This window comes from Aureobasidium pullulans (assembly GCF_000721785.1).
Source record: "Aureobasidium pullulans EXF-150 unplaced genomic scaffold scaffold_37, whole genome shotgun sequence".
Taxonomy (NCBI): domain Eukaryota; kingdom Fungi; phylum Ascomycota; class Dothideomycetes; order Dothideales; family Saccotheciaceae; genus Aureobasidium; species Aureobasidium pullulans.
Window position 1 is genome coordinate 66,465 of NW_021941057.1, and position 23,706 is coordinate 90,170.

A 23,706-nucleotide genomic window follows, 5' to 3' on the forward strand; every position below is an offset into this window, starting at 1 on the left:
GCTGGAAGAGGTAGGGAATTCATCTCACCGCCGGATTGCACATCCCGCAGTACAGAGTAATCGTGAAGAAGCAAGACCGTACGCTGGTGGTTGATGGAGAGAGATCCCACCGCAGCTCCCCCGGACATCAAGCCGCCGTCAGCTACATCCAGGAGCGTCCGGATGAAGAATGCAATGCAAACCTAGCAGCTGGAGATATGGTTGGCGAGTACACATGTATGCGCGTCCAGGTTCAATCTGGCCTTTTGGTGCAGACCGCCAGCTGACACGCAGAATCTGCACGAACAGATCACAACATCCGTGGCCGCTCTTGCTCTATGTCTCATGTCGATTGTTGCTTTGACTATCGTCTTTTAATCTACTATCTCAGCGCAACTGATGTCGTTCTCTAGACACGAGCATGCGTTCAGACCAATTATCTCTAGCCAAACCAACATTGGCATTGTGTCCCTTGTGAGTTTACATAAACAGGACGGTGTCCTCTACGCCACGGTGCAATCATCGAGCACTTGCAGTCGGTGGCCGACCACCAGTACATGCTTCGTGAGTGTGTTCTCAAGACCCGCGACAAGGTTGTCTCTTGCAATGACGACGCTTGTGAGTCAGCAAAAGGCTCCGGTTCCTCACCTTGTTCTTGGCTCAGGTCTACGGAGTCCCGCGAGAAACTTCGATTCAGCCTATCTTGAGGTGATGGCGCCCGTTTGCTGCAACGGACATACTGTTCTCGCATCCTCCCCTCAAGCAACTCTTCCTTCTGAAGCACGCTTTCCTATTCCTGGAGATGACTTGTACGGTATGGTGAGCTCACAGCAAACGCTTTCTTCGTCTCTCTGGAATGCGACATGTCCTGGATTTGCCATGACACATGGACATTTCTCACGCGCTGTATTCTTCCTGTGACCACACCTGGTAGTTCGGTCCTGCTACCCTCTAGGTCTTCGGTACCGCTAAGGACACCAACAAAGAAAAGAGCGCTTTCGGAACCCTTGCCCCGCTCACGAGAAAGACTGGATTTGCTCTCCCTTGTTTGGGCAACAATGATGGACCGTTTACTTCCCAGGCAAGTGTTCGCGCATCATGCTTTTGTTACACAGAATCTTGTAATACAAATGAGAGTCAATCAAGTCAGACCTCGAAATCTCGACTTGTGCATACCGCCGACCCCCACCAACCTGGCAGACACACCGACAGCCAAACATAGCCATCGCATTATACCCATACTCGAGTTTGCTACCCGACACGACATTGCCAGTACCTCCCGCGCAGCAAGTCCGTGTCGGTACACTCGTCTCGGACGGCACCCTTGTCGCTTCGGATGCTCGCCTCCGTCGTGTCAGGGAGGACATTTTGTCCACTCCCTCGGGCCTCCGCTAGCCCGACTTTGGCTTGTCGTCCCGTCGCCGCCATTCCGGCTGCTCTCTGTCGCCCTTCACCAACACTAATACCCCCACTCGCCGCTCTCGTAACGAGCCTCGTTCGGCACGTAGTGTCCGCTTCGTGATTCAGAAGCACTCCGGCTGATTCTTACCTTCCACTTTGGGTCCCGACTCCTACCGGCCTATTGTGCATTGCTCGGAACCCGGCTAGAAGCCCTGCACAGTATTGTGACGTTAGAGCGTGGAGTTCTGCACATCTCGATTCTACTTGTACAGGTGCAGAGCTGCAGACATGACATCATGCATCGGCATACCGTCTTCTCACACCGTAGACGTAGACATAACCATGAAAACAACAGTTGTAGGCGTTGCGCTGACGAGACACATAACCGGATAGAGCATCTTGCTTTGGGAAGTGGTTTCTGCAGCCCTGCCTACGAATTCTGCAAACATCGATGCTGCCAAAAACCGCGTTGTCAACGTCGAAAAGAATCATCAGCGTTGACGAGCGTCGCAAGTTACGCAGACGTACCATCTTACAGCGCCAGAATGATTACAAGATGGAAAACTTCAAGCCCAAGCAGCTCAGCACCACCAGAGTCTGCACGCTAATCAGGACGAAAATTGTGGTATGGCTCTGGGGGCAGATCACGTTCAGATTCGCAAACACCTTTTGTGTTTGCAAAGTTCGTCGATGCGTACCGCCCGCCCGATTGAGCAAGTCATCAAGATCGGCTCACGCAATGTCACGGTTATTTAGATTCGACAGCAATAAGAACATCTTGCCATCCGAGGATATTATGACCGAGGAGCAGAGGCAGTTCTCGGAGCACTATCCGCGGTCTGGAAGGGATGCTCTTCTTGGTTCGTCTTCACTATAACAACGTCAATCACTTCGATTAACCGCACAGCCTTTAACGCGTGCATTTCGAAGATAGCGACAAACTGCAATCCTTAGCCCCTCCTCAATTCACACAACAAACCCTCTCGACATTCAACATGGACCTAGTCTACACTTCCAACCTCGACCCTTTTGAAGGATTCAATACTGAGCCCGTTCCGACCGGTCACTAGACTACTTAACTCGTCGGAAACAACGAAGCCTGACCGTTTCAGCGTCTACTCCGTCCAACTTTGTTCTAACTTTCCATTCTTCTGATATATATACGCATACGACATGTCAAGTCTCGCATGTCGTTCATCCTCTCGACTATCAAGAACTGCGCCGAGCCTGGATTGGTGTACTAAAAGGAGGATTGAAGGCGTTGGAGCACCTGATGGAAGGCGAAGTGCAATTCGGGCCAAGACGCATCAACATCGAGAAGGTGCCTGTCTTGAGTGGCCCCAGGTTTGCCGTGGGCAATTACCAGCCCTTCTTGAGCTTCCACTGAGGGTCTCAATGATCAAACACGAACATGCCTGCCGGAACGATATTATGGCTCAATGGACCCATGCGCCAATTCGCATCATTCTTAACCATGCTATATATACCTAGCGAAATTTTCTCAATCTGCAACCGCGAAGCTATCCATCTTTCCGTCGACCAGGTCTCACTTCATTGCTCAGATCGTTGCTGAACGGAGTCACAAGCTTGTGATGGATATCGCTCCTTGCTCCCTCAGTATACCCGAGCGTCCAGGCAATGGTATGGTTATAGATATGCCTACTTTGGTGGACTCTTCTTCTACCTGCTTCCGATGATCAAGACCAACCCGGCTTGCCGGCCCCTAGTACGGGATTTTCAAGTTCATGGTGGGTATTTTCAGTGGTAAACGCTCAAACGCCATCACTACTCTCTTTCCTGACATTTTCTGGAGGCTTGATGACCCCCGATGAGCCGTGAGATGCTAGGGGCAAGATCTCCAATCTCCAGAGCCTGCCTACCGCCATCTGGGCTGGGGTGCACAGTCTGAGTCAAAATCTGCCGCTGGACCGGCTGTACCGTCCGGCCCCTACAGGGAAAAGGCGGAGATGAGACGTCGTCTACAGCAGCATGCTCCTGACGCTCGTCCCCGATCCTGCAACGGGGGCTGCAGAGGCACTAGAGGGCGTAGTCTCGTTGCTCTCGCACGAGGTCTTCGGCACCTTTGTGCAGAGACTCGTCTTTTCCGCCGCTAGGGTGGAAGAGAGGGTTACGCTGCTCATGGCGGAGATTAAAGAGAGGGGGGCAAACAGGCGGGAGGCGAGAGAGTGTATAGAGGGGTACGGCGGTGCTGCTGTAGAGCAGTTAAGGTTTCTTCAGTCGGGTGCTAAGGGCTACGCTGCTCATGGCGGAGATCAGGGAGAGGAGGCTCAACAGACGGGAGGCCAGGGAGTGTATAGAGGGGTACAACGATGCTGCTGTGGAGCAGTTGAGGTTTCTTCAATCGGGTGCTGAGGGTTACGCTGCTCATGGTGGAGATCAGGGAGAGAGGGCTCAACAGACGGTAAGCGCTCCAAGCCCCGCTTCGCTAGCGCCTCTCACCACAGTGCGTGTGCTCATCTCCTTAAATTTACCGACGGACAAGGTCGGGAACGCTGCGAAGAAGGGGATGCCGTTTACAGACAGAGCGACAGAGCCGCCAATCGAGAAGACCGATCACGCCCTCCGTGCCGTCGTCCTCACCACAGCCGATAAGTGCATTATATACGCTCTTGCAGAACAAGATCATGGTGCACGGCGAAGGACAAATTCGTATTGGCCTGCGTCACAAAGTGATCTGCTTCCTCCTGCCGACGACGACACCCCGATTGACACTGTGCGTCGCCGACTTACTACTCTCGAAATTTGGACTTGGCTCAAAAGTTTTTCCAGACGAAGACGATCCTCAGACTGAGACACTAGGTTTCCTTGAACCTACGGCTATTGGCAGGATTCGAAAGCTTCGGTGAAGAAGCTGATGAAGAATATATCATCCATAAGCCTCCGCATGTTTGCCCCTGCCACCTGAGTCGGGGCTCGTGAAGCTGCTCAACTTCGCAGACACCGCTTCCTGCAAGTTTCTCAGCACAAGATGTTCTCACAAAACGTCCCTATCCTTGCACGTCACCGATCCGCTCAAAGTGTGTCTACACTACGACAATGACAGCGTTTTCAAGATCCTAGCAAAGCTATCGAGGTTGGAGCCGAGAACCACGAACGCCACGTTGCTAACATCGTTAACGCCTTGCAAGACAAGAACTTGGAACACCTCTGCGTCTCCTTCGCCCCCGAAGTCCAAAACAACGTCATAGCCGCAACTTTCACTTCTCTGCGGGCTTTGACAAGCCTAAAGCAATCGTTCTCTAGACACGAGCATGCTTTCAAAGTCACAAACCCCGGCCGCGCCAACTTGGGCCTCATGTCCTTGGTTAGCGCTTTCTGCAAGGCAGGAATCTCCGACAACACCATCGCTGTTGGATCAGACAACATTCTAAGCCTCACCTTGCCCTTGGGCCAGGTCCACGACCGCTGTGACGACGACAACTGCGGCTTGGTATTCCCTGAGCAAAACATCAGTCTTGACAAGCTTCACATCTTGAATCTCGCCCTCCAATGCTACGAGAGTTAGACTTACTTGGCACCTTTGACCTGCATCAGTCCCCAATTACCACTGGCCGCAAAGTAAGACCGAACAAGAAAGGCAAAGCGGCCGGTAATAATGCTGAGGACGCCATGATCGGTACCTATATAGCACGGATCCCACAGCACGGCCTTACGCCTACCGGACTTGACGATTTCTTGTTCGGCATAGTAGAGCACTACTGCCAAACAGCACTACTGTTCCATTCACCAAGAGCGCTTACACCACCAAGAAGTGCTTCTCACCTGATTTTTCTGCATCCCACTCAGCGCCACATCCTAGAAACATGAGAAGGAGAAGGAAAGATTTTGCTTCTCATCTCTACAGATTAAGATACCCCAGCCTGCAAAAGAGGAGATGCTAAGGGCAATTTTCAGGCGACTTTTCTGGACAACTCATATATCAACTTATATAACGCTGGTCCCGGCAGCCGGATCGCCGGTGTACCTTCCGCCCACGCTCCCCAGTCCTCCCCCAAGCCATGACAATAATTGTAGCGGACACGCAGATCTCAAAACCCGATGTTGAGTTCAAGGGAGAGACGAATGGGCTTGCTCCATAACCTAACTGTGGCATCGAAGAATGTGCATGCAAGTGGGACAGCAGAGAAACACCAATCGCTAAGGTTCAAGGTCAAGTTCACTATCCGCGAGGATGACTGTGCGATGACTCCCGCACGCAATCGCACTCCTACCAACTACATCTACCATGGCACCAGCACACATCTACCAGAGAATGTCCGAGTTCGTCATGGGCATCAAGAGTTCAAGTTCCGCCAACACAGTTCTCCCCCGCGACAACTTAGTCAGATACGAAGATCCTTAAGCTAACTACGATATCCATATGGATTATAACCCGGCCAAGCAGGCCCTGATGGCTTATACAGATGTTGTTTTGATGCTGTTCCCTCCATCTCTAATTTGACGCCATGTCCATCGAGCATGGTGTCACAATGGGCGTGCGGTCTCGACTACCTCATACAATGTCATCAATTCCACAACGCCGGAAACGATGCTTATATCACTGTGCTCGACATGATCCAAATGTTGCTGCTCTTTGTCGGAGGTTCCTCCCCAGGTGTGCTCGGCACAAAAAACTGTCCTACATACGTCACCATCGACTTTGAAGGTGGTGCTGTGAAAGATGCTCGCTCCGTTCACAACCGCACAAAGGTCACCACCGAAGCTAGTATGTCTATCTTTGGCGCGCTTTCTCTCATCGGCGCTCGAGGTGCTCAAGACATTATCTAACCTGAGCGATTGGGCGCTGATAACACGCAGGCTCAGGCTCTGGCCGTGAAATCCACTAGTGACGCCGTGTGTGGTTCACGGCACTGCTCCTCAGCGCGACCTTCCATCCGCCGCTGGCCCTACTGCCTTCTGGTAACTCCCCCCTCTCCTTCACGACAACACCACCGGAGGCCAGGAGCAGCAGGTCTTCGCCAGACCCGAGGAGGTCTACCATCTGTATGGCTCTCTTCAGGGACAACTGGAAACCCTGGAGGCACCAGGCGATGTCAGCATTGAGGGTTCCCCTGATGGAGTCTCCAGCAACTAGGCTGTTAGCGAAAAGCGAGACGAACGCTCGACTAAACTGAAGTGAACGAAAAGACTAGCAAGCAGAGTCTGCCTCGATGAGTATTGCAGGAGCAAGCTGTGCAACACAGTTGCTAGGCTGTCAGTCGTAGAGGACACTGGGCGACCTTCGATGGCTTTAGCAACTGTTCGAAAGGCATGTCGTTCACCATATATGTCACCAGGTGAATCCTTCTAGAGCGCCAGTGAAGTGTTTATAAGCCTCCCACACCTCATCCGGTCTTTAGTCGTGTTGCAGCTTCACACGCAAACTTCAACCTTCCTCTTGGCTTTCTATACCTCATTATAGCATCAACATGACCACCAACAAGCGCACTACTACCTCCAAGGAGTTACCTCTTATCATCAAAAAGCGCATCCGCGTTGCAGCCGCTAATGCTCGGATAGTAAGGAACCACAGGATGCTCTTGGCGCGCCAATTGTTACTCTACCACGGTTTGGAAAGACACTGTTTAATCACTGCGGCTTCTCAGTGGAGCCCGAGACTCCTGGAACAGACCTGGCTTCACCATAGTCAGCCCTTGTTTAGCATCTTCGAAGCTACGTAAAGGAGAACGACGTCGCAATCGGTCAGTGATGGATGCTATATATATGCACATTCCAAGAAGTCAGAAGGTATTGGTGCTTAGAACGGCCTGCCGCACCCTGTCTAGGGTCTTGACTATCTCAAGAAGAAGTCAGAGCCCAGGTACTATTGCTAGCATCGCCACTGCCCACACCATACCACTTCCCCACGCGCGCTTATCAGCCCGCGTAGCAGCCATAGACAGGGATAAGGGCCATTCCCCCTTGTGCGGTAATCAGCTAGCACAGCAGCCATGACTAGAAACCAGGACCTTTGCGCTTGAAACACCGGTTTCATTTAGTGCTAGCTAATCCCTCAAGCCAGCAGGCAAACTGGACGGCTCAAGTTTGTGGTCCGTACTGTCATTAGCTATATCCATGTTGACCTTGTCGGCCCTATCGCAGCCGTCCCAGGCACCAGAAAACAGCGCGAGAAGGCCGGAACTCGAGCCAGCAAGCTGATCAGTGCTGCATGGTCCATCTCTGATCCAGAGTGTGTGCTGAAATACCAATCTTACCCTATCAACCGAGCGAGACTTACGTTCTCGCTCCAACAGTGACGTCTTGGTAACTCAGGACAGGAGCCAACCCGTCGCGAACACATTTGTCTCAGCCCGCGAGCAGGAACCATTCAACACCTTCACCCATCACCAGTCGCTCATGGCCATTTGCGCTCTCGTCGAAGCATGTGCAACCTTAAAGTGCCTTGACTTGCTTGCATGGAGAGATCCATTTTGATCTCGAAACCATAGTTGAGTTGATGAATCAGTGGGGTAAAATTGTCCAGCTCTTCATCTCCAGCTGTACTGCCGTGGTTCCGGACAGATTTCTGACCGAGTTTCTCGATCCCGTAAGACGGTTCTGGTGTCAAAGGACAGCGTAAGAATGCAGCTCTTTGCCTCATGGCCAAATCAACGACGCTACTTCTTGGGCCGAAGTGTGAAAAGGCAGATCTGGGGTTATAAGGAGAGCAGCCGCACAAGTCACTTGACACCGGTCACATGCTCATGCACTCTCTCATTGCGCTTCTCAGGCTTCACAATGGGCAGCGAAGCCCCGAGCCCGTTCTCGGACGGTTGGTCCAGCACGCTCGTCAAGCCGTTACCGCATCCACCGCAGCCAGAGTCGATGGGTTTGAAGGAGTGGTGTTTAACACACAGCTTGACCTCGTCGCCAACAATCGCTTCTACAAAGCATCTGTGTTTGAGCTTGTGAAACTCTGCTTCAATGACACGTCCCAAAACGCTCGACAGTGTCTGCACTGCGACACACTCCCTCTCGTCTGCTTCAGTAGGAGTGAGCGCAAGCAAGACGACCCTGTCTACGTTATAGACACATTTGAGTTGTCGTAGGTAAGCCCTGATCATTTCGTCGTGGAACTTTGTGAGGACTGCTTGAGGCAGTCTTGCGGCCCACAACACACCTCTTAGACAGGATGCGTACATCCCTAACTCATCTGTCGCCAACCCTCGCCGCACCTGTCGTCTCTCGTGAGACACTAGTCGAAGAGACTTCATGGAAGTACAAGTATGTTAGCAAGCAGGCACAAGAAGAAGGCTCGGGTGCATACAGCAAGCCTTCGGTCATTCCTCTTCTTGGGGCATCGACCATGAGTGCCATCGTCTCATCCAAGCCTCAAGTATGTGAGTAGAAAGGCATAAGAAGAAGGTTCGCCTGCATACAACAAGTCTTCAGTTAATGCCCACCGCCATCTTCCCTCGTCTTACGTACCTTTGCGTCACTAAAGTCAAGGATATCGGCGGTCCTGGAACTCTGTAAGCATTCTTACGATCCTGTCTATTGTAATATCTGTACTAATCATTGCGTACAGTCAGCACAGAGCTCAGAAGGTTGCTCAGCTGATTCACAGACATGCACCTAAGCTCAAGGGGTTTGTGCCTATCGTTGGCGTTTTCTCTTGAAAGGTGCGGAGAGAATGGTGGTGGAGGGCTCAAAGGTTCAGAAGTTGATGTTATTGAGATGTCAACCGAAGAGCAAACCCTGACTCCTTATCATCCTTACGCTCAATCCATGTACGGACAATCTCAACTACACTCGCAGGCTCCGTAGCCTTCAATGTACCCGACACACCGTCCGCCCATTCACGATCACTAGTTACCGCCCATAACCGATCACAACCATTATGGTTACTCGAGGACTTATGGACCTAACACCGCACGAGAAGCTTCTTGCTAACACCCTCTAGACCATCAAGGTCAGACTTTCAAGCTCAGAAACTCCACAGCGGAAAGGATCCATCATCGTCGTGACCGACGTGGTCCTCACTGATGTGGTTTTAATAGAAAGTCAGTGTCGGCATGCAGAAGATAGGGTGGGAGATTGGGATCGAAGGCAGGAGTAGGGTACGTACGACCAGATTAGCAGCACCATCGACGCCGGTGTAAGTACGACGGCAGGCACCCTAGTGGCAGACCTAAGGCTCTTGGGCCTTCTCTGCTTCTTCCTGAGAAGAGAAACGTCACCCCCTTCCTAGGGTCCCACATCCAAGAAGCCCAAGGTTAACAACGAAGACATGGCAATGCAGCCTGCAACTCCTGAAGTACATGTTTTTATATAGCCTTGATGACACGAGCTGACATGGAAATAGCTCGCCAACGGCCCTAAGAGCCCCGCTGGAGACTTCCCGGGCATGAGTCCTTACATGGCCATTGAAGTTGCAACGGGTCGGTGGTACCCCCATATGATATGGCAAAGATGCTTGAAAGGGACTCGATTGCGAATGACCCAACTTAAGGGGAATGTATGTCCGAACTTCTTGAAAGTAAATATGACTAGCGCAGTGACAATGGGTCTGGCTCCGGCTATGTGTAAGAGATAAAGGGAGGATTCGAATGTTCTGCTAACCTTAAGGACGCTTTTGCTCGATCTTTCCTATGAGCAAGGCAGTCGACGGTCTCGGCAGGCAAAATTTTGAAACTCGAACCAATAGTGCAGTGTGGTGCATGTCATCTAGTATGCTTCTTACCAGGTCAACTTCAACTTCTTCCACAGAAGGCCCGTCTTCAGATTGATCTTCAACATCTCTCATCACGTTCTGTAACAACTACATCGTCTTAGCTCCCAAAGCCCAATCATCAAAACCTCGTTCAATGGGCAGAAAAGCCGTCAGACTCATGACCATGCTCTACCAGAGTTGATTCTAGTGCTGGTATTGCCACTCGTGACAGGGTCACTCCTGCGACAGTCGTGTTATTGCACTAACTACACCAGTCTCGACAGCTTGTTTCACTGGAGGTCAACTTGCATGGCAGCTTTGAGAATACGAAAATTGATTCTAGTCCAAGAGTCTCAAGGGCCGACTGCAGACTCACATGCCAGGTTTTTGTTGGCGCGTGTCATGAGTCTGGAATGGCGTTGCGCTGATGTACTTGATGAGAGTGATGTTGCTGCTCATCATGAGTAGCATTGTCAGGACCGCTAGAGATCTTTCCTTGGCTTTGTTTGTATTATTAGATATCTTTATGTATCATAATGGAGGGCGCTTGGTCGCAGACATCACGATGTTCAAAAATCGAGATTCACAGGCAGTTCGAGGTATGTTAGAGTAGTTGTGGAAAGTTTTGAATTCGTAAAAAATGTTTAGTCATACAATGGGTTGCCGGGCAATGCGGCTTGAAGGAGACCGAATTCGGCAATGATGGAACCAGCCCATAAGAATCGTACAAAGCGATGGGAAAGTCAAAGCATACATCATGCGACCTCTTATTGAGTAGCAGCTGAGCCAGTGAACTGAGCGCAGCAAGGTGCAATGCCGTTCACCTGGTCGGATGTGAGGATGTTGTTGCGAGCACATGTGTACTTGGCCTGCAGGCAAGCATCTTGAGCCTGAGTGAGCTGGCCAGCAGAGCAAGCGGCAGTAGCAGCGGAAACCTCGTTTGTGCAGTAAGCAGCGTTTTGGCGGCACTCGGGGTCGACGTTGTCGGCACCTGTAGAGAGTCCGTAAAGAACATTGCTGACACCGTTGGTGAGGGATCCAACAATGCCACCGGTGACACTTGAGATGATGGTTGAGACGTCGTCGGGGAGCTGTGCTTGGGAAAGAATGTTGTTGGCAGCAGCTAGGATGTTTTGAACATTGCCACCGACGTTTCCAGATTGGTAGTCGAGGAAACCGGCGAGAGGCTGGAGGAGGGCACCACAAGCGAGGTTGCTTGCAGCATCATCGGTGGATTGGCGGTTCTCAAGAGGTGCTGCGAGCGAGACGCTGGCGAGAGCAGCGGTCAAAAGGTAGGTGATTTGAACCATGGTGAAGTTGGATCGTTTGGTAGTAATAGAAGTTGTAAATGGAGAGAAGTATTTGTGGTGGATGTAGGAATAGTCGTGTTTGAATATCAGTGAGAATGTGAATGGAGACGATATTGTGAGGATTCAAGTCTTGTTATAAACCATTGCAAGATCATGGAGGGCATCTCACAATGTTACCTCAAGGCTGTGCAGTTGTCTATCATTGCATGTAACAACGTTCAGCAATGAAGATCTTGACTGTTCTGCTGTGAATGTAGAACGTGCGTTGACTGCTTCGAGTTCATGCAAGCGTTGAATATGGAGGAATCCAACAGCACTGCTTGTATGATTCAGGAAAGCGGCAAATCTTGGTTGACGAACAGAAGATCTTGTGCAACAAAGAGAAGAATTTGAACGATCAGAATGAAGGCGGTACTTGATCAGCAGTTGATCAACCCAGGAGATACTTAATTGTGGGGCTCCGGCGGGGAGATGGGATTCGCTCAGCGACCAGATCTGCGGTAGAGTCCCTCACACGGTGCCTGTTTCATCTCCACCTCTGTCATGGCTCGGAGTCTTCAAACCGACAGCCCAGCCATACCAGTTCTGTCGAATGCACAACAGTTGATGGTCGCTCCGAGGACGGCGGGATTTGAGAAGACATCGTTGTGGTGGTCAATCTTGGTGACGTTGGCCAAGTCGCCGTTGAAGCTTGACGGATTTGGCAACTTTGCCGCCGACCACAATCTCAGGATGGACTCAAGGCAAACATAGATCATGTCGGATGTCCCTCTCGAGGGAAATCTTTAGAAGAAAAGGAAGCACTGCTGGATATGCCACATATCAAACACGACTGTAATCCCGACCCAAGATGGACACACTTTACTCAATCCATATGTCAGCTACTATGGTAGGAGGAGGAGGCGAAGACAGAAACGACAGACTTACTCAACGTCCCATTCTTCAGTGTCTTGTCGTTATCTTGTTACTAGGTACCATGTCTCGCTGATATGTCATAGTACAATGATCGGATATCCTTGTTCATGCTCTTTCTGGGCAGCTTTTTGCGCTCCATCTTATTACTTGCTGAATATCATTTGGTGCAGACCACCGCCACGTTCATGATCCCGTCAACCGTTTTGTCTCCCTACCAATTTCCCCTCTTAAACCGATCTCAGATCACCTCTATCTGGCATGGCCATAGCAGTCACCATCTCAGGGAGGATCACAGATCTGCTTGCGACCTTCCATCCCGTGTCATCAGCGCCTCCAACGATCACAGCGTCGACATGGTTTAACAAAACACTGAAGCCAGGAACTAGGAGCTACAAGGAGAAGGGATTCAGACTTCGAGCAGAAGATACCCTGGACAAAACTACAGAGTTTTCGGAGACTGGTACCTCAAGTCGCAGATAGAAATCACGCCTGTTCTACGAGTCGTGAACCATCTTACCAGGCCCTGCGTTATTCCAGGACTCTCGATCACCGCTTCGGCTCCTTGGAGCTAGAGTGATGAAGGAAACCATACTCAGCCAAAGCTCATGAGGCAAAGCAGTCAGGGCGTCTACTGGAAATTCCCCGCAATCTATTCTTCCTCTCATCATGCGATTTCGTTTGAGCATCGCTCAGACCGGGCATCACTGGAGCACGAGCCAGGTCTGTGAACACTTACGATATGTATCTCGAGTCTTACCCTCGCCTCCGAGAGTGAAACATCGACTCCAGGGCACGGCCGGCACCGTGGAATCCTTTTCAAAGTTGAGCCGTCAGAGCCCTGATGTTCTTCTTCGCGTTCCGCTCCACGTCTTGCTTTCTTCACACCGGGACCATCGAACCAATACCACAAGAACACATGAGCCAGCCGTGGACCGGAGAAACAAGAGGCAATTCCAGCATCCTGAATGCTTTGAGATTTAGATAATATGGCACCCTCACTCGCCTTCATACCTAAAACCAAGCTGTCCCCTCCTTGCTCTCGGTAAAATGAGACCGAATACAATGTTCCGTCTGACATCTGTACTCTGGTTTTCACACTCGGTCGTCACCGCACGAAGGTTCGCTCGATGATATATGAGGAGCAGGGAGTACACGCTCACTTCTCCCATACGAACTTGTGCATCTGTACTTCCAACCGTCTCATTCTTACTTGCCATGGCCGAAGTATAAAACATTTCTCCTCCGAACGTTTTCTTCTCACAAACAAGCAACAGTACTTCTCAGAGTGACAGAAACCGTACAAGCACAAGCAGGGCTAGGTATGCTTTGTCAAATTTCGTGTTGTGACGAGGCTGATTTGACCATGGAAGCAGGGGAGGGCAACAAAGGAAAGCTCTCAGGTCAGTGATTATCTAACTGCTCACACCCTGTGCAGGTATCGGATCACTGTTTAGTTGACGGCTTCTGGAGTAGGCAAGGACGAAGAAGCGAAGAGAACTTGAGGTATCACAGACCTGTCTGCCATTCTTCTTCCATGTGTCCGTCTATGTATGTTGAAGATCTTGAACAGCAGCACCACAATCATTCCAATCCGCTTCGGGTGTGCTAGACACATCTCGCACGGACAACTGCAGGAACTTCAAGCGGAAGACCAGAACATCTAAAGCTTGTCGATGCTCTTGTAGGTGAAAAAATTCCTAGCAAATGAGCTCAAGCTCCAGTCTTCGTAGACGAACAAGCCGGTTGGTGAAACACTCAAGACTTCAAGAGGTAAATCAAACTCTATGCCTGCTTTCATCGCTGTCGTGATGGCCGGCTTTCGATCATTATCACGGCATAAACCTCTCCACCCGCGAGTCATCCGGCTGTCATTCTGACATAGCATACATTCTTCTTCGCTGTTCCACATCTTCAAATACTAACCAGTACGAAAGCACGGTGATATTCGCAACAACACTTGGCCATTTTCAAGATCACGCGATTTAGAGCATACATTACATCAAATCTGACTTGCGATACCACTCTACGCTCTGCTCAAAAGTATATAAGACCATCTTCGTCAGTACAAGTTCTCTCTTTTCATCCGCAATGACTCCTTCATATCAAGTGAAGAAGAGCTGAGGGAATTGGAAGACTTGTAGAGCTTTGTGGAAGGTCCATAGTCAGATGTAATGGAAGGCACAGAAAGACAAGGGAGGAACACGGGTCCATGGGCTCGATACAGCCGACTGAGCCTCTGGGTGGAGACGAAGCTACGAGAGAAGCGCGAGATGAGTGATGGGGATACCCCGTGAAGAATCTGGTTCACAGACCCGATTAGTCCTCTCCTCTCTCGCCCTGGAAAAGACGACGATCGACAAGAAGCAATGACGGCTGTTGCGGAGTCCTTCTTTGGTTGATAGAATACGCGGGCAACTGGAATATTGGTGGTGCTTTGGATTCCCTTCAAAGAACTCTAGTAGTTGCATCGTTGTCCAGGCTCGATTGCAGGAAGGAAATTGGGAACTTACCGATCTCAGTAATGCTGGTACAGTCTACACGTCCAAGCAATCGCTGGCGTCTGACCAATACACCAACTCTGATGGTCATCTCATACCTTTGGCATACATTCAGTGTGGTCATGGCAATTCTAGGCAAGGTTTCGAATTGAAATCTTGCACAAAGCAATCACGCATCTTTTCCCTGTACGCTCGAAAAGACATGTAGCCCAATCAACCGCCTGAATTTTCATCTGTGGCTATAAAGCCAATCTGGAGAGATTCATCCTTGTTTGCATAATTGATACATCATCCACTGTTTAGAGACAACCACCAGCAGCTTGACCTAGGAGAAGCTATGCTCTCATCAATTTATCTGTTTCGCCTGACACAATAACACGGGAGGGGAAGGCAGAATCACAGGTCCATGAATCTGGTCAACATGCCATTGACTCGGCCAAACTTCTATTTGAATCACAAGACACCAAAGCAATGTTCTTGTAAGCACTAACGAAGATACGAGAGTGTTCACGGTTCACAGACCTAAGCATCTTCCTACACTCGATCCCGAGAATCTAAATGCAAAAAGTATCGAAGACGACTCAACACACTCCGAAAGTTTTGGTGACACCTAGTCTAACACCAAAGCATTTTCTGCTTGTAATACGGGAAGCGAATGTCGCAAATCTGCGAAGCTTTTGTATACAGCTATTGGTAGTTAAGATGGCATCCGTCCACTCCTTGCTCACGCCTCAGAGTGGCAATCTTGAGTTGGTCGCAGTTCAAGTTCAAAGTCACCCTTACGGGATCACCGAAATGTGTGGTACAGATCTGCACGCCTACCCGACCTATATGCAATAATTCACAGACCGCCAGAAAATATACCGACCACCGCATCTCTCTCTATATAAACAAGCTCGTCTTTCTTATTTTCTTTAGATATACGCAGAATACTGAGCGCCTAACGTAACTAGAGTCAACGTTGTCCAATTCGACCACCGAACTTCCATACCATCTGGCGCGATATAAACGAAGGATTGACTAAGAAGCAAGGAAGGGAGGGAGGAAGGTAGGTCTGTAATACCATCCAAGGCTTCTAGTTCCCGCCCGTATTATCACACACCTATTTTTGCCAGAAAAATCACGATAGGAAGCCAAGGTACAGAGATGCTTTAGAAACCGAGGTTCACTGGCCCGATCAAGCTCTCTTATCCCCTTACTCGCTAAACACAGAGAAATTTGTCTTGCAAGACAAAGTGTAGTGCTCAGCAGTTCAGACGTCAGGACTCCATGGAAGTTGTGGGCGAGCGATGTCTGCAACTGTTAGCAAGAAGCAAGAGTTTATATACAAAGTCAAAGTAAACCGTTCGACGACAGAGACTACAGAGTGTAGATCGTCTAGAAAACCCCGTCTTCTAGATTCCATTGCGACAATACTCTTGGATAATACAGCAGATGCACGGAAAGCACGCATTTGCAATTTTCCTACTACTCTTCCAATATGTCCTTTGCGATGTTGTAATGTTGAAAGTTTTTCTTTGCCTACTTGAATAGCTGTTCTCTTTTTTGTTACTATAACAGCGCGTCGATGTAGAACCGTAAACCGTGATTCCATGATATCCTTCCTTGCTTACTCCATCTTCATTATCTATATCCGTTCTAATATCTTACTCTCCGGATATAGCTATGAGAGCACTATCTAACTATTCAATTACACTTTCATGTCAACGCTGCTCGTGCTGAAAATATGTGGTTTCCTGAGGAGAATGTGGAATACCTCACTCGATTGAGATCTCTCGTCACTCTACAAAACACCAGATATCAAAAGCTAGGAAATAGGAGGGGAAGGAAAGCAAGAAACACAGGTCCATGAAGCCTTCAGAAACAGAATAACCCCGACAAGACATGGACTCAAGCTGTATCTACAAAATACAAGACGAACGATGGAAAGAAGGAAGGATAGAAGGGTTTCGTTTATCTGATCGCCTTCTTACCCTCTTTGTTTCCACTTTTTGCGATAATTTGGAAAACGGTTGATACAGAGGACTCCAGAAACGCGAGACGGAAGAGCGTTGGCTAGTTGCCATGCTACATGGAGAAGCCTTTATTGGACATTTGAGGTTATCATAGGTATTCATACCCAGCTTGACGAAACACATTTCGCAAGATACTCAACCGACATGATCTCAAGCCTCGTGCACTCACCACCACAACAAAACACAAAAGCGAAAACCAGAAAGTAAAAAAGCCATATCATTCACAGATTGCGACTACATTTTTGTCTTCAATCAGCAACATCAATGCTTCTCCTCAGCTTTATACCCACTCTCTCCAGGCCTGTCTACAGCCTTGAATTGATCTTCCGTGACACCTTTACCCATAGCAGCGGTACTGGACACACCACCCGAGACCATTTTGAGCAATTCATCAACGTAATTGGCTCCAGACCATTTCTGATGTTTGAGGACTTCTACGCCATTCTGTGCATCTCGTTAGTAAACCAATAAAAGAAAGGGTGGGGGGTCGGGGATGAATGCTTACCTCTTGTTCTTTACTTTGGATAGTCTCTCCATACGCACGCATACCTCTGGCAGCATAATCCTTGGAGAATGAGTCCGAAATCAATGCGGTCTGGTGCAAACCTGCCAATGTGATGAACTGCCAACAATATCCCAGTTTCGCCAATCGCTGGATATAAGTTTCTTGCTCGGAAGTGCTCATGGCGGTCTTCCAGTTGAACGAGGGGGACAAGTTGTAAGCGAGCTTCTGCTCGGGCCACACGGCATGAACACCGGTGGCGAATTCTTCGGCTTGGGAGAAGTCGGGGAGCTTCGACTCCATCCAGATCATATCGCAGTAAGGAGCGTAAGCGATGGCGCGGTTGACGGCGCATTGGCAGCCGCCGCGGTAGCGGTAGTAGCCTTCGCGTGTGCGGGCGGATTCCCAGTCGAAGTGGACGTCGACGCCGGTGAGAGCTTTGGCGATAGCGCGGGATTCTGCGTTGCTCTTGCCCTTGGCTTGTTGTTCGAATTGGCTGATTAGTTCGACCTTGTTGACGTGGACGCCGGCGTTGATGGTGTCGACGACGGCTTCGGAGAAGAGTTTGAGATGTGCTTGCTCGGTCCAGGTATCTTCGATAGCTTGCAACTCGTCACCGGATTTTCCTGCCGCTTCGGCGGCACCCATGAGTTCGCTGAGGGGTTGGAGGGCGGGGTTTGTTGCGCCGACGATGAAGGCGTGGTCGCGGGGGTCGATGGTCGAGGTGATGAGAGTGGCGGCTTCGGAGTCTGTACGAGCGACGGCGAGGAGGTCGCTGCCCATGATATCGGCCTGTGCTCGAATGGCGACGAGACGGTTGATGTGTTCGCTGATGGGGACGAGGACTTTGCCAGCCATATGTCCGCACTTCTTCGTTCCAGGAGCTTGGTCCTCGATATGGATACCAGCAGCACCCTTCTCAACGAACAGTTTTGTGAGCTTCATGATTGCTGTGAGACCACCATGACCAGTGTCGGCATCGGCGACGATCGGACGGAGGAAGTCGGTGTTTGCGAGGTTCTTGCGCTCCGAGGCAGGGGTGGAGAGTCTTTCATGGCGTTGCTTGCGGTCGTGGAAGAGTTGTGCCATGAAGAGATGTTGTACCTTGTCGGGGACGGTGGTGTATGGGTAGTCTGCAAGATCGGGACCGGGCTCATCGGTTGATGATGCAGTCGAGGAACTTTGCCAGCCTGACACGTAGACAGTGTCGAGGTACTTGGCCATTTGGGTGACCATTACAGGATCGAGACAGCCGTAAGTGAAACTAGCATCTTTTTCCTGTTGATGTGTGTCAGCATTGAGCCTGATGATACCTTTCCAAGCTCAACTTACGGCGAATCTCTTCTCTACAATATCCCAAAGCTTCTTGGAAAGAACATTGCCAGGATGTTGGATTGTCAAGTTTCCACGCTTGTTGGCAATCTGCTCAGCGGTAAAAGGACGCTTTGTGTATCTCCAGCGAGGAGAAGACCACCATTGCTTGATGGCAGCAACTTCATCCTGGAACTGTTGCTCTTCGGCGTCGAGGGAAGAAGACATGTTTGGTAGAACCTCTTTGACGTGGCCCAAGATAGTCTTGAGTCTTTCTGCCAGCTTGGCGGTGGTGTGTTTGATGAGATGAGTGGTCGTACAGACGAGGTCGACAATTCAATCACAGGATGTTGTTCAGGTAGGACACAAAGTACTCGAACTTAAACAGAACTTGGAAATAATAGAGCGGGCACAAGAGCGGGGAGACAAGACCTCATATATACGTCTTAGACAGCTCGAGAGTTCAGTTTGACTTACCGGTACTCGTTCGAACAAGCAGCGTCACGAACGAATCAGAAACATGGCCGGAGCCAATCGGATCAGTGGCTGCAATGGTAGACTCAGAGGTTCGCAGCAAAAACGAAGCTCTTGGACCTCGGTGAGAGCTCCTTGTCAGCGGTTTTGCCCATGACGATGCGCCGAGCGGTTGTGACTTGACGTTGACTCCCTTCATCCGAGGCTTTGGAGAAAGTGAAAAGGGCCAGGCCAAGCGTCTGGGGAAAAGCACATGAAAGTCATCGACATTCCGGGGAACGCGTTGCCGAACGTTGTCCGAGCAATAATCGACCATCTCGAACATCTCATGATTTGAATTCGTGAAGCAATTGCACTTCTTGATTACGTCGCATGCGATACTCATGTGCGAAGACTTCTAGATGTCGCTCTCGTGCCGGCAGAACATGGTCTGCTCAAGAGAGCAATCGGAGGAGATATTCTTGGAACATCGGTGCATTGAGACTTGCGCAGTGTGGCCGTTCTTTGTGAAGATGTCGCTGTTTTCTAAGCAGATTGCCGACCCTGGCACGTTCATGGCCGAGGCTGTCTCTCGTGCCAACGTCTGCTCGGTCAAGTACCGAAACCATCTCCTGTTTCCGTGTAATGCTTTGACTCATCCACGAGTATCTTTCGGAGCTGCTTCGGCCACCCTCAGAAGATGCCGGTCGCGAAACATCGCATTGCAGCCGTTAATGTCTGAGGAAGATTCACCATCGAGATTGTCGTGTTCAAGTGCAAATATTGAACGGCATTCCCAGTCTAGAGGATTTGCAAATCATAATAGGCATTAGTATATACAGATATGTGCTGCATGTTGATTTCAAATCTTGGAGGTTCTAGTACCAGCCTTCAGACTGCCCTCGCCAGCGAGGTTCTCCGAGATGAATCGAACAGCTTCGACCTTCATCTTTGCGCTGTACTCATGACCCGCAGTCTCATCAACAATATCCTCAAGGACAATGCCTTGGTCGTTGAACCAGCCACCCTCTTTGTCGAGACCAGTCTTCAACCAGTCAAGGAATGGCGCACTGCAAGTATAGGGCACGAGCTTGTCCTTTCCACCCGAGAGACACATGATGTGCTTACCTCCCAGCTTTTCCTTGAGTAATGGTCGCAGTGTCTTCTTCTGGTCTTCGGTGGGCTGGAGTTTGTCTCCCACCAAGAAAGACTTGGGATCCCACTTGTCCGTGGCATCGCACAAGCCCTTGGGATAGTCTGTCGAGCCAAGGAAGTCCTTACCTTCGGACGATGTCCATGTGGAGAGCTTGGACTTCTTCGCGCGGTCGGCCATGAGGAACTTGTAGTCTGGGCAGCCGATGACTACGACGGCAGTGGTGATGCGAGGATCGTGGAGGATGCATTGCCATGTTGAGTGACCGCCGAGTGAGATGCCGAGAACGAGATGTTTTATGATGGTTCGCGACGAGTCAGGGAAGACGTACGAGGAAAGGAAGTCGATTAACATGGAAGTGTCTTGAGCTGTGCCGTCTGTTCATGTTGACATTAGTGTTGCGACAAGAGAAAAGATAGCAGAAGACATACGGAAGATGGAGAACATATCCTGAGCATGTGTGGGATTGTTCTTCTTCCAGCTCTCATTGGCTAGAGGATTGACCTCTCGTGTGCCGTGGTTGCGCTGGTCGAACGAGACAGCGAACAAGCCCTTTGACTTTGATGCGGATCGGCCGTTCCAATCATGGATCGAAGCAGCGGCAATTGGTGCCATGATCGATTGGACCTGGAGTCGAGGGTGAAGCAGCCATAGTACTGCGACTTCCTTTGCTGATGATGCTAGTTCGTCCAGTCCGTAGACTGTTGTGTGTACGCCAGCGATTGTGTATGTCTTCGACGAAACGGGTGTAGGGTCCGACGATGAGTCGGCGAGAGGATTGGGAGTCGCCATCTTCTGTGCAATTCTTTTCTAACAGAGGTCGGGAAAGAACGAGCTCTTGGTCCTGCCAGAATGCGCGTAACATCAAGATTGACCAGCAGGCTCGCTCCTGCCGCGGTAGATTCGGGCGGGGATAACCCGACTAAACGCCGTGTTCGCACCCGCCCGCGTCATGTCGGCGCACGGTCGCGTTCGCCGGGAAAGGAAGTTGTGTCTAATTGCTCGCCGTCATGTAAATCCCACCCATCCTGTCGGTTCCTGTCAAGACCGGCAACCCATAGCAGGGCCCGTCGCAATTCAGCCGGCGGAAGAAAGTAACGTACACGGCTACGCTTCACATGCTATCCTACCACAATTTGACCGAGCATGAAGCAAAGACGTGACGGCAATGACACAGATTTCCCTGTTATCAGCCGGCATCGGCCTGTTTCTGAAATCTGCGGGGTTGGAGAGCGATGACTGGTGATTTTATTTCAAGACACAAGAAGAGGAGTCGACTCTCTTAGTCCCTCTCTCACAAGCTTGCACTTGCATCTCCCTTTTCCCGAGGTATCTTTTTTGCTTTCCTTCCCTTTCCGTATCAGCGACCATGAGCGCCTCTTTCCGTCCTGCGGCTGCCCGTAGCCTTTTCCAACAATCCTCCTCCGCCGCTGTGCGCCCTCAATTCATTTCCAGACCCGCATTTGCTGCAATTGAGCAGAGACGAAGGATGGCTGCATTCAACAAGATCAAGGTCAAGAACCCTGTTGTCGAGCTGGACGGCGATGAGATGACCCGCATCATCTGGCAAGACATCAAGGACAAGTTCATTCACCCTTACCTCGACATCGACCTCAAGTACTACGATCTCGGTCTGCCCTACAGAGATGAGACCAACGACCAGGTCACCATCGACGCTGCAGAGGCCATCAAGAAGTACTCAGTCGGTGTCAAGTGCGCGACCATTACTCCTGACGAGGCCCGTGTCAAGGAGTTCAACCTGAAGAAGAGTGAGTAGCTGTATGAACTTGGGAAAGTAGCACAGTCTGACAAGATACAGTGTGGCTGTCTCCCAACGGCACCATCAGAAACGCTCTCGGCGGAACCGTCTTCCGTGAGCCCATCGTCATTCCTCGCATTCCCCGTCTCGTGCCCGGCTGGAAGAAGCCAATCATCATCGGCCGTCACGCTTTCGGTGACCAGTACCGCGCAAAGGACCTCGTCATCAAGGGTGAGGGTACCCTCAAGATGGTCTTCACCCCCAAGGGTGGTGAGCCCGAGGAGATTGAGGTCTTCAACTTCCAGAAGCACCACGAGGGTGGTGTCGCTCAGACCCAATACAACACTGCCGAGAGCATTGCTGGTTTCGCACATGCCAGTTTCAAGCTCGCCATTGACAAGAAGCTCCCTCTGTACATGAGCACAAAGAACACCATCCTCAAGAAGTATGACGGAAGATTCAAGGACATTTTCGAGGAGATCTACCAGGCTGAGTACAAGGCCGACTTTGAGAAGAACGGCATCTGGTACGAGCACCGTCTGATTGACGACATGGTCGCCCAGATGATCAAGAGTGAGGGTGGCTACATCATGGCCCTGAAGAGTGAGTAGTCTTGCCCGCTTCAAGATTCCGATCGCAATACTGACAATAAGCAGACTACGACGGTGATGTCCAGTCCGACATTGTCGCCCAAGGTTTCGGCAGTCTGGGTCTGATGACTTCGGTCCTCATCACCCCCGACGGCAAGACCTTCGAGTCCGAGGCGGCCCACGGTACCGTCACCCGTCACTTCCGTGAGCACCAGAAGGGTAACGCCACTTCTACCAACCCCATTGCCTCCATCTTCGCCTGGACCCGTGGTCTTGCCAAGCGTGGTGAGCTTGACAACACCCCCGAGGTCGTCAAGTTTGCCGAGTCGCTCGAGGAGGCTTGTGTTCACGTTGTCAACGAGCAAGGCATCATGACCAAGGATCTTGCTCTTGCATGCGGCAAGAAGGGCAAGGATGACTATGTCACCACCGGTGCATACCTCGACGCCGTTGAGAAGCGCATGAAGGCTGTCCTTCAAGCCAAGCTGTAAATGGCATTTTGGAGATTCCAGTTATGTTTATGAAAGATTCGATAGAGATACCAGGATAGGATATTGAATTGATGTTTGCCATGTACAAAGACACACTTCACCCGGCCGCCCAGCGTGGGGCTGAAACGAGGCTTACTATCCTGTACCGCGGTATACAAGCAAGCATCCGCCGTGCATTTATGCTACAGCGCAAACAATCAAAGGTGCGGGGTAGGCACTCAGCTATACATCCAGACATAGGTGTAACCATAGACCTCGTGAGCAAGATCTGCTCTCGACCTCGTGGTCAACATGGATGTTTATATAGTCCCCTGCGCGACCCTGACTGCATGCAAAACAAAAACGGTGCCTTTGAATCCCACCAACATGGTCGCATCCTTGGACCCTGCAGAATCGTTCCTCTGGCTACCGATATCTGGATCTAGGGCTTGATTTGTTTGCCATGTGCTCGACTTGCGAGATTGCGCAGTGGTGTAAAACATGGGCAGCGGACATCTCACAAGAGAACCGAATGGAAGCTTGTACGAGAATGCGGGAGCAAAAGCAAACTACAATCGACTGGTCACGCGAGAGAGCAGCGGTGAGGATAGACGGGGATTCTACCTACACCAGACGAACAATGGAGTTAATAGAGACTTGCTTATCTCAGTGTCTGAAGGCTTCAGATAGCTTCCAG

General features: G+C 50.6%; 7 protein-coding genes across 7 annotated transcripts; 3 read left to right on the forward strand and 4 right to left on the reverse strand.

Moving 5' to 3' along the window:
* The first annotated feature begins 1,666 nt into the window (after positions 1-1,666).
* M438DRAFT_153926 (uncharacterized protein) lies at positions 1,667-2,426 on the forward strand. Its single transcript, XM_029898990.1, has one exon. It carries the CDS (start codon positions 1,832-1,834, stop codon positions 2,255-2,257), a length of 426 nt encoding a protein of 141 aa, XP_029755234.1. The 5' UTR covers positions 1,667-1,831; the 3' UTR covers positions 2,258-2,426.
* Positions 2,427-3,442: 1,016 nt separating this feature from the next.
* On the forward strand, positions 3,443-4,345 carry M438DRAFT_350001 (uncharacterized protein). The gene has a single exon (XM_029906526.1). The coding sequence runs from the start codon at positions 3,644-3,646 to the stop codon at positions 4,190-4,192; it is 549 nt and encodes a 182-aa protein (XP_029755235.1). The 5' UTR covers positions 3,443-3,643; the 3' UTR covers positions 4,193-4,345.
* A 6,300-nt stretch (positions 4,346-10,645) lies between these two features.
* Positions 10,646-11,694, reverse strand: M438DRAFT_350003 (uncharacterized protein). The gene has a single exon (XM_029906527.1). It carries the CDS (start codon positions 11,341-11,343, stop codon positions 10,801-10,803), a length of 543 nt encoding a protein of 180 aa, XP_029755236.1. The 5' UTR covers positions 11,344-11,694; the 3' UTR covers positions 10,646-10,800.
* A 791-nt stretch (positions 11,695-12,485) lies between these two features.
* M438DRAFT_359977 (uncharacterized protein) lies at positions 12,486-13,475 on the reverse strand (the record flags this gene model as incomplete). Its single annotated transcript, XM_029907390.1, has 4 exons — positions 12,486-12,640; positions 12,776-12,860; positions 12,995-13,226; positions 13,270-13,475. The coding sequence occupies 4 exons, from the start codon at positions 13,473-13,475 to the stop codon at positions 12,486-12,488; spliced, it is 678 nt and encodes a 225-aa protein (XP_029755237.1).
* A 3,506-nt stretch (positions 13,476-16,981) lies between these two features.
* M438DRAFT_328864 (isocitrate lyase and phosphorylmutase) lies at positions 16,982-19,254 on the reverse strand. Its single transcript, XM_029903226.1, has 3 exons — positions 18,606-19,254; positions 17,277-18,551; positions 16,982-17,215 (listed from the first exon to the last, which is right to left on the reverse strand). The coding sequence occupies exons 1-3, from the start codon at positions 18,810-18,812 to the stop codon at positions 17,033-17,035; spliced, it is 1,665 nt and encodes a 554-aa protein (XP_029755238.1). The 5' UTR covers positions 18,813-19,254; the 3' UTR covers positions 16,982-17,032.
* Positions 19,255-19,432: 178 nt separating this feature from the next.
* On the reverse strand, positions 19,433-21,236 carry M438DRAFT_400803 (uncharacterized protein). Its single transcript, XM_029909487.1, has 2 exons — positions 20,622-21,236; positions 19,433-20,567 (listed from the first exon to the last, which is right to left on the reverse strand). Exons 1-2 carry the CDS (start codon positions 20,980-20,982, stop codon positions 19,900-19,902), a joined length of 1,029 nt encoding a protein of 342 aa, XP_029755239.1. The 5' UTR covers positions 20,983-21,236; the 3' UTR covers positions 19,433-19,899.
* A 443-nt stretch (positions 21,237-21,679) lies between these two features.
* M438DRAFT_284522 (putative isocitrate dehydrogenase) lies at positions 21,680-23,030 on the forward strand (the record flags this gene model as incomplete). Its single annotated transcript, XM_029901463.1, has 3 exons — positions 21,680-21,959; positions 22,010-22,552; positions 22,606-23,030. The coding sequence occupies 3 exons, from the start codon at positions 21,680-21,682 to the stop codon at positions 23,028-23,030; spliced, it is 1,248 nt and encodes a 415-aa protein (XP_029755240.1).
* Between the last annotated feature and the right edge of the window lie 676 nt (positions 23,031-23,706).

Coding starts and splice junctions, on each gene's coding strand:
- M438DRAFT_153926 (XM_029898990.1), top strand. CDS start 1,832: ATGCTGCCAAAAACCGCGTTGTCAACGTCGAAAAGAATCATCAGCGTT.
- M438DRAFT_350001 (XM_029906526.1), top strand. CDS start 3,644: ATGGCGGAGATCAGGGAGAGGAGGCTCAACAGACGGGAGGCCAGGGAG.
- M438DRAFT_350003 (XM_029906527.1), bottom strand. CDS start 11,343: ATGGTTCAAATCACCTACCTTTTGACCGCTGCTCTCGCCAGCGTCTCG.
- M438DRAFT_328864 (XM_029903226.1), bottom strand. CDS start 18,812: ATGTCTTCTTCCCTCGACGCCGAAGAGCAACAGTTCCAGGATGAAGTT. Junction 18,552..18,605: donor TTGTAGAGAAGAGATTCGCC/GTAAGTTGAGCT, acceptor ACACATCAACAG/GAAAAAGATGCTAGTTTCAC. Junction 17,216..17,276: donor TCCAAAGTAAAGAACAAGAG/GTAAGCATTCAT, acceptor CGAGATGCACAG/AATGGCGTAGAAGTCCTCAA.
- M438DRAFT_400803 (XM_029909487.1), bottom strand. CDS start 20,982: ATGGCGACTCCCAATCCTCTCGCCGACTCATCGTCGGACCCTACACCC. Junction 20,568..20,621: donor GGATATGTTCTCCATCTTCC/GTATGTCTTCTG, acceptor CAACATGAACAG/ACGGCACAGCTCAAGACACT.